Source organism: Mirounga angustirostris, unplaced genomic scaffold, assembly GCF_029215605.1.
Source record: "Mirounga angustirostris isolate CCGP_5_RB_7025 unplaced genomic scaffold, mMirAng1.0.hap1 SCAF_10, whole genome shotgun sequence".
NCBI lineage: Eukaryota > Metazoa > Chordata > Mammalia > Carnivora > Phocidae > Mirounga > Mirounga angustirostris.
The window spans coordinates 1,708,637-1,718,426 of NW_026991718.1; the positions used below are offsets into that span (position 1 = coordinate 1,708,637).

Here is a 9,790-nt window from a genome sequence, read left to right on the forward strand (position 1 = left end):
GCAATTAAGAATTCGTGATATCAGTGAGATCATATGATACATGTCTTTCTCTGTTTGACTTATTTCACTCAACATAATACCCTCCAGTTCCATCCACTTCGTTGCAAATGGCAAGATCTCATTCCTTTTGATGGCTGCATAATATTCCATCATATATATATATATATATATATATATATATATATATATATACACCACATCTTCTTTATCCATTCATCTGTCGATGGACATCTTGGCTCTTTCCACAGTTTGGCTATTGTGGACATTGCTGCTATAAACATCGGGGTGCGCGTACCCCTTCGGATACCTACTTTTGTATCTTTGGGGTAAATACCCAGTAGTGCAATTGCTGGATCGTATGAAAAAGTAATTCTTTATTTTTAATTCCAGCTTACAGACACTGAAATTCACTCTTTTTGTTGCACAGGTCTGTTTCCTTATAATGCCTAGTTTAGGGATTAGAGTAATGGAGACCTAAAAAATGAGTAGCTGTAAATTGTTCCCTCCTTTTATTTTCTGGCTTAGTTTAGTACAATTGTTATAATTTCTCCCTTATGTTTTTAAAATAAATTACCAATGAAGTTCTCTAGGTATGAGTCTATTTTGGTAGAGGTATTTAAAAATTCAAGTTATTACTAAGTCTATTAAGATAATCCACTTTGTTTTCAGTAAACTTCAATAGTTTGAGTCCAGAAATTGCCCATTTTGGCCAAGCGCGGGTCTGTGGAGGGAAGTGACTGGCTGTTTCCATTGTCGGCTTCTCTCTGCAGGAACCATATATTGAAGACAATGTCTGGAAGCTTCTACTTTGTAATTGTGGGCCACCACGATAATCCAGTTTTTGAAATGGAAGTTTTGCCAGCTGGAAAAGCAGAATCCAAAGATGATCATCGTCATATGAACCAGTTCATAAGCCATGCTGCTCTCGACCTCGTAGATGAGAATATGTGGCTGTCCAACAATATGTACTTGAAAACTCTGGACAAGTTCAATGAGTGGTTTGTTTCGGCGTTTGTTACTGCAGGTCATATGAGATTTATTTTGCTTCATGACATAAGGCAAGAAGACAGAATAAAGAACTTCTTTACTGATGTCTATGATTTATACATAAAGTTTGCAATGAACCCATTTTATGAACCCCATTCTCCTATTCGATCAAGCACATTTGACAGAAAAGTTCAGTTTCTTGGGAAGAAACACCTTTTAAGTTGAATGCAGAAAAATTTGGAAACAAACAATGTTACTACAATGGGGTATTCTCAGGAATGTGTATGTTGTAAGTAAGTTGACTAAATAGCCTGGAAAAGTTTTACTTGTGGTCTAAATTTATCTGAACCTGATGAAATTCCATGTATTATTTCAAAACAGTACATTCAGTTTCTTATGATTATCAACAGATCAGTATTTGCTTGTGAACAGTGTTATTTATAAACTCTTTATAACCTTGAATATATCTTTATTCTAAAAATTAAGAATGAGCTTTTGATTTTACTCATTCAGATAGCTTTATCTTGATGTCACAATTCAGAACCAAATGTCATGGTCAAGATTTTGGGAGACACATTGAAAACTGGAAGTTTCTGCAGTAGGGAGTGAAGTTGATAGCATGTACATGGGCTTCTATACATCTGTAGGTATTGTTATAAAACCATATGCACAGTATACATAGCACTGCCCGAGGCCGGAGCAAACAGCTTTTGCAGTGCCAGATGCCACAGGCCTGCCTCTGTCAAAGTGATTCCACTATAAAGCCAGAATCCTGGATCTATGTTTGTAAAATGGGAGGCTGGGACCAAAGTGACAGGTTGTGTTCTTGTATTGCCTTTCCCTCCAACAGTAAACTGAAGTAAGTGAACCTGTTGATAGTTATACTACTACTAAGAAGTTGTAATTCTGGAATTGTAAACAAAGAAAAGTTTATATTACATTAACATTTGCATTCTTAGCTTTTTTGGGTTGTACACCAAGAGGGTGGGGAGTGGTCTGTAACAAGTGGGATCTTCCTGTAAACTAGTAAATGTCCATTTAAAAACAAGTACTGTAACCAGATATTTTCTGTGCTAATTGTGAGCACTTAATTTTGTTCCATCCTGAATAACTTGAGCAAGTAATTCTGTTTGGTCTCATACCCTTGTGTGAAGTTGCTACCATAATTTTTTACCCCATCTGTTTATTTGATTTCTTAAATAAAGAGATTTGTCCAAAAAAAAAAAAAAGAAATTGCCCATTTTTCCTATATTATGAAATATATTGGCATAAAGTTGTAATAACACTCCTTTCTTAGTCTAATTAATGTCTGTAGACTCTGTAGTAACGTTACCACTTTCATTCCTGATATTGGTGGTTTGTGTATTCTCTCTTGTTTAACTTGATCAGCCTGGCTAGAGATTTATCCAGTTTTATTGACCTATTATTCAATGAGCTTCTTTTAGTTACATTGATATTTGAATCTTGTCTGTTTTTTTTAATTGATATCTGCTCTTATCTTTACTTCCTTCTGTTTGCTTTAGATTTAATTTGTTCCTTTTTTTTTTTTGCTAATCTTTTTTTTTTTTTTTTTAATATTGGAAATATTAAGTACTGGTTTGAGACCTTTCCTGTTTCTTAACATAGACTTTAATTTTATAAAATTCCCACCAGAAACTGCTTTGGTTGCATCCCATAAGGTTTGTTATGTTGTGTTTTTCTTTTTACTAAATTCAAAATAGATGTCTATTTCCCTGGCAATTTCTTCCTTGATCTATGGATTACTTAGAAATAGATTGCTTAGGGTGCCTGGGTAGCTCAGTCGTTAAGCCTTTGGCTCAGGTCATGATCACGGGGTCCTGGGATCGAGTCCTGCGTTGGGCTCCCTGCTCAGTGAGGAGTCTGCTTCTCCCTCTCCCACTCCCTCTGCTTGTGTTCCCTGTCTTGCTGTGTCTCTGTCAAATAAATAAATAAAATCTTTAAAAAATAGAATAAATTGCTTAGTTTCCAAAATCTGAGAGAATTTCTAGAGATCTCTCTGTTAATTGGTTCTAATTTAATTCCATTTTGGTTAGAGAATATACTTTGAATGAATTCAATTGTTTTAAATTTGTTGACTTTTTATTGTTTTAATCAACCAAAATATAAGTGAATATTCCATGTGCACATGAAAAGAAGGTATTTTGCTCTTTTTGTGGTACAGTGTACTATAAATGTCAATTAGGTAACATTGAATATTAGTATTTTAAATTACTAATTCCCTATATATTCTTACTGATGAAACTGTCTACTTGTTTTGTCAAATACTAAGAGTGATGAAATTTCCAAAAGGAAATGATTTTTTTCTATTACTCCTTTAAGTTCTATCTTTTATTGATTCATGAATTTTAAAGTTCTGTTGTTGATATATACACATTTCATATTGTGTGAATTAGGCTGTTAATATTTCTTTTTGTACAATATGTTTGTTTTTCAATCTACCATTGCTATCTGACTTCTGTTGTCTCATCACTTATTTTTTTTTTTAACGACTGAGCCACTCAGGCGCCCCTCATCACTTATTTTTTATCTTAACTTTCTGCCTTTTAAAAATTAATTGTTATTTGATATGCATTAATTTATCTCTGCTTATTGCATATTTAAAAACATTTTTACATGTTTATTTTAAAATATTGACTCTAAATTACCATTGTGAACCATCAAATGATATGCCACTTCATGTAGAATGTAAGAATCTTATAATATACTCAATATATTTCATTCCCTCCATCTTATCCTTTATACTATCCTTTTTATTCAACTTAATTGCGCATATGTTGTAAAACATACAATTCATACAGTTACCTTCTTTGGTTTAGACAGTCCATTATTCTTTAAAGTAATTAAAAACAAGGAGAATATGTCTTATATGAGCCTGCATTTTGACCATATATATTTCTCTTTTTTCTTTATATAGACCCAGATTTATAGCTGATATCATTTCCTTCTGCCTGAACAAATTCCTTTAACATTTGTTATAATTAGGTCTACTAGCAGTGACTCATCTCAGTTTCTGTTACTCTGAAGAAATTTTTATTTCACCTTCATTTTTGAAGGATATTTTCACTGTATATAGAATTCTGTAATGGAAGATTATTTTTTTCCTTTCTTTCAATTTTTAAAGATGTCATACTGTATGTCTTATCTTTGCTCCTCTGTGTGTATATATATACATATTTTTTCTTCAGATTGCCATTAAAAGTTTTTCTTAATGTTTGCTTTTGTGCATTTTGACTGTGATATGCATAGCTTTTTAAAATTATTGGGGTGCCTGGATGGCTTAGTCAGTTAAGCATCTGTCTTCAGCTTGGGTCATGATCCCAGGGTCCTGGGATTGAGCCCTGTGGCATCCTGCTCTCTGGTCAGCGGGGAGCCTGCCTCTCCTTCTCACTGTGCCTACTTGTGCTCTCTGTCAAATAAATAAAATATTTAAAAAAAATAAAATTATTATTAATAATGTTTGTTTCTTTGAGCTTCTTAAATCTGTGTTTGGTTGTTTCTTTCCTCCTTGTATTCTTTTTGAAAATTCTCGCCTGTTGTATTTGGAAATATTTCTCTGACTTGCCTCTTTTCCTTTATGGGTCTCCAATTATGTAATGAGGTCCAGATGTTTGATATTGACCTATACCTCTTGGATTCTTTGTTCTGATTTTATTTCTCTTTGCTTCATTTTAGATAATTTCTATTGAACCCTTTTCAAGGTATTTGATTTTTTTATTCTATTTTGCTGATAAACCCACTGAAGGAATATTTTATCTATGATATTTTTATTCCTAGCAGTTTCAAATGACTTTTTAAAATCATTTTTCCTGTGTCCGCTGAGATTCTCCATTCTGTATTCAATTTATGCATGTTAATTATCATTTACACTGTATATTAATGCCCTAGGAATTCTGTAACCGATCATCACAAGCTGGGTGGTTTAAAACAACAGAAATATATTCTGTTACAATTCTGGAGACTGAAAGTTTGAGATCAAGGTTACAGAAAGGCCATGCTTCCTCAGGAGTCTCTAGAAAAAATCCTTTCTTTTAGCTTCTATCATTTGCTGGCAATTCTTGGTGATTCTTGTTTTGTAGATATATCACTCTAATCTCTGCCTCTGCTTTCATATGGCATTGTCCTGTGTGTGTGTGTGTGTCTGTGTCTTCTCTTAAACGTTTAAGAATACCTGCCATACTGAATTTAGAGCCCACCCTAATCCATTATGACTTCACTTTAACTTAAATAATAACAGTGTTAAAACCTTATTTCTGAACAAGGACACATTTACAGGTACCTGGGCTCAGGACTTCGGTATATCATTTAGAGGACACAATTCAACCTACAGGATATTATAAACTTAGTAGTGATCATAGATTTTTTTTTTTAAAGATTTTATTTATTTATTTGACAGAGAGAGACACAGCGAGAGGGAACACAAGCAGGGCGAGTGGGAGAGGGAGAAGCAGGCTTCCCGTGGAGCAGGGAGCTTGATGCAGGGCTCAATCCCAGGACCCTGGGACCATGACCCGAGCTGAAGGCAGACGCTTAACAACTGAGCCACCCAGGCGCCCGATCATAGATATTTTAAAGTCCCTGTAGAATAGTTCCATCATGTGGTCATCTCTGAGATCTTTTTTTATATATCTTATTTTGTAATTGAGTACAAAATGTTGTATATAAATGAAAAGTAGGTACCAAGAAATTTATAACAGGAAGTAGGCAGACGTTTTCTTCCATCAAGTCATTAGTGTGTAAGGTTGGGTCAGTCTAGTCACTTGGTTGAACTGGATTTGGGCTTTGTTGTTACTATTGTCATTCTTATTTTCCCACACACCTTACATTCCTCTAGTAAGACGTCTGTTGCTTCTTATTCAGTGTTAAGCTTGTGGTACAGGCAGGAAAGTTTTCTTAATCCTCTGGTCCAACTTCTACTTTTGGTAAGACTTGTGCTGCTCCTGGGTTCAAGATTCAGCCCTTTAAGCAGTCTTCCACTCCCTTCCTCATTGTAGCCAGTACTTCCTTGCTTTTGTTGTGGATCCTGGGCATGCAAAAATTCCTTGCCTTTCCCCTCATGGCAGGTGGCTTTGGCTTCTCTCTTCTTCCAAAATACATCATTATCATCATCAACAAGAAGAAAATTCCTGAGTCTTCACTTGGCTTCCTGGGGGAAGAGAGTGTTTTCTAAAGGTAGAGCGTTCTGCTTTTACTTCTCCAACAGTGCCTTGAGTACCAGAGACTTTGATGACCTTTCTGTAGTGGCTTAAAGCTTTTTTTAGTTAATATTTACTAATATTAATGCTTGAGAGCAGAGTTCTGGGAAGTGTTTGCCCCTGTGGAGCATCAGCAGTTGATCTTCTCCCCTGAGGACTGCTCCATTGAGGAAGGCTCCTCAGGCCATTCCCTCTTGCCTCTCCTCTTTTTGTGTATACTCAGGAGAGACACATGGAAAAGAGCTTTTGAGTAATTGTGAACATTCCCACGTCTAGATCTATTTTAAATTGATATGGCAGCACACATTTGGCCTCTAAAAGTTTGTTAAAATTGTAGCTGATTTATTCTTTCCCACTTCTGCAGAGACTGCTTCTTTCTCCCATGCTTGTCAAAGGTGAAACAGTTCATATATCTCTGCTCTCCTTGGAGGCACTTGTTACTCCTTGGAATTCAGTTCCCTTTGCTGCCTTGTGACCTTAGCTCTTTGATGGAATCAAGAAAAATTATGATTTGCAGATTAGGTGGTTTTTCTCATCCTTAGGATGGATGGTAGCAACAATTCTCTTGAATCTTTCTACACCTTGATCATATGCAGAACTCAGTTACTTCTAGGCCTTAGGCCTTTGTTGCAATTCAAGGCAAACTAAGGATCTCATATCAAAGGATCTAAGGACTCATTCACTTTGATTTTTTATTTTGCTTGTCTGTTTCTCCCTACTAGAATAAAAATGGCTTGAAGGCCAGGGTTTGGGCCAGCTTTATTTATTGCTCTTATACTTAGAACACTGAGAAAGGAGTCTTCCACAAAGTTACCTCTCAGTAAATGTTATTGGATGAATGGCTATTTAATAACATATAGTTTATTGAGGCATTAAATATGTTTTCATATTTTGTTCTCAAACAACACTTAATATAGATAATATCCTCATATTTAGAAGAGGAAAGTAATTTTCAAAAGATATTTCATAAATTGACCTGCATAACATAGTTTTACTTGGCAGGGAGAGATAGAAAGTACTGTCCTGGAAAGAACAAGAATATTTGTGTTGGGCATAACTGTTTTTGAATGCCGACTTCTCTTCTGTCATTGATGGTTTATTCTCTTAGTCAAAGTGAGGCCAATGCTTCCCCATTTAAAATGTTATGTTAAAGAACTAATGGAATCATTATTTACAACATTGGATACAAAATAAGCCCTTAATAGCTGTTCTTATGACTCCTATTCCTTCTAACATTAGTATTACTTTTGTATTACCTTCTTGTTATATGGATCTTGAGTCTGGTTTCTCTGATGCTAATTCTTGAGCAGTTCCCTTTGCTGCCTTGTGACCTTAGCTCTTTGATGGAGTCAAGAAAAAATTATGATTTGTAGATTAGGTGGTTTTTCTCATCCTTAGGATAGTAGCGACATTCTGTTGAATCTTTCTACACCTTGATCACATGCAGAACTCCGTTACTTCTAGGCCTTACCAGGGACTATTTGAAACATGGAGTTTTTTAGGTGAAGAAGAATCTATGGGATGAGAGGTATTGGTAGGGTGTGCAGAGCCAGAAATTGGACAGCTTGTAATATACTTAGAATGGCTGTTTTCTGTTCTCTGGCACAGGAGGCAGAGCTAATTCTTCCTTGTGCCAAATTGAACTAGTAAATATGAGTAACTTGTATAAAACAAAACAAGCAACAATAGATAGGTTTACAGATTTAAACCCTTAGCTAATTTTTTAAAAGATTTTATTTATTTATTTATCTATTTATTTATCTATTTATCTATTTATCTATTTATTTATTTGACAGCACAGGAGAGCACAGGCGGGGGGTGGGGGGGGCAGGGGCAGAGGGAGAAGGAGAAGCAGGCTCCCCATGAGCAGGGAACCTGAGGCGTGTCTGGATCCCAGGACTCTGGGATCATGACCTGAGCCAAAGGCAGTTGCTTAAGTGACTGAGCCACCCAAGCGCCCCACCCTTAGCTAATTTTGAGGAAAAGACACTTTTTCTAAGAAGAACCTTTAGTCCATAAAGCATAAATAGCACTGAAGATAGTATCAGAATAATATTGATAAGTCAACAAATGTAATCTCAGGAAGGGCTTTCTAGGCTCTCCTGTTTTGCATTCTGCTGTCAAGGTCATAGGAATATGGGGAGGATTAAAAGAGAATAATAGACTTAAACTTATAATAAGATAATAAACTTATCTCTCCCAGCAGAATGGAGTGCTATTAAGCATGGAGTCATAAAGACTCCATTAAGATTCAAATGTCTTATTGTTTTATGTTGTTTGAGACTTGGAGCTTTGTAGGTCTAGGGAGTGACAAGGCAGACAGGAGAGGTGACAGAACAAAAAGAAACATCAAAGTTGTAATATAAATTGAGTTACTAATGCAGTAATGATCACATTGAATAAGAAAGGAAATCCAACTTTCTCTATATCTGTGTAAGTTTTCTGGGTTGCTCCGGTCTGTGGCCCAACATGCATAATTTTTTTTTCCATTTTGAAAGAGTGATAGATTTTTCTGTGCCATTTAAAAAAAGTACAAATTATTTCCCTTTAAGTTCAAATTTCATGGTGATAAGAAGTTTTGAAAATATCTCAGTGGTGGCAAAATACATTTTTCTTATTTGCAATAGAATTCTGTAGGGATTACTTTGTGTCTTTATGGAAAATAGCCTGAGGCATTATATGCTAACATATTGGTTAACATCTATTTTTGAGAGTCCATTAGCCAAGGAAATTCAGGCTGAAAACTAATGTTTTCTTTTTCTTTTTTGGTATCTGTTTAGAAATAGGTGGAACTGTTTTGAGGGCTGGAAAGATATCGTAGCTGAAAGTAATCTTGGATATTATCAAGGAAAACTTATTTTATACTTGAGGAATCTAAGACCTAAATTGAGAAACAGCATAACCGATGCTTCATAATTATATTCAATGGATACATTTTATCATTAGTGTCCTGAATGCCAATTTAGTGTGCTTTAAACTGTAGGTTATTATATGTAGTGAATCTTGCATAAATTATTGGTCGTATAGAAAAATAAATATTTCACTGGGTAGTTTAAAATCTAAACAACTTTTTCATGTCTTAAGATAACTTAATGACTTATTTGTCATTTAGCTAATGTAAATGTTTGATTTTTAAAAATATCACTGACAACTTCTGTCACAAATTCTACAAAATGAGAAATATATATAGAATAATTTGCATAAAATGCACAAATTAGAAAATAAACACTGTCTACATGTCACTACTCAGAAGAAAGCAAAAATTCACCCTCTGTAAAAATAACGTTGACATTCAGTACAACTCAAAATTTAATAACACATGAACCCTTACCTCAAGGAACTTGCTATCTAGTAGTGAGACAGACACTAAGAAAATGATTACAATATTGTACTATAATTAGATAATAACAATCAAATGATTGGTTTAGGGGTTAAATAGTACAAAGAAATTGTGCAATTAGAGATTTTTTATTAACAGGCTATACATCTAATAATATGATTATTAATAAAGGAAGCCTACTCTCAGTTTAGACACTAATTAGAAAATGACTTCTGGGTCCAAGAGAATGAATATGAGCTTTTTTATTGAA

The 9,790-nt window shown here is 34.8% G+C and overlaps 1 protein-coding gene across 1 annotated transcript; it reads left to right on the forward strand.

Moving 5' to 3' along the window:
- Positions 1–733: 733 nt before the first annotated feature.
- On the forward strand, positions 734–2,141 carry LOC123850413 (trafficking protein particle complex subunit 2-like). The gene has a single exon (XM_064573527.1). It carries the CDS (start codon positions 790–792, stop codon positions 1,210–1,212), a length of 423 nt encoding a protein of 140 aa, XP_064429597.1. The 5' UTR covers positions 734–789; the 3' UTR covers positions 1,213–2,141.
- Positions 2,142–9,790: the final 7,649 nt, after the last annotated feature.

Excerpts from the sequence above, each read along its gene's own strand:
- LOC123850413 (XM_064573527.1), top strand. The coding sequence starts at position 790 with ATGTCTGGAAGCTTCTACTTTGTAATTGTGGGCCACCACGATAATCCA.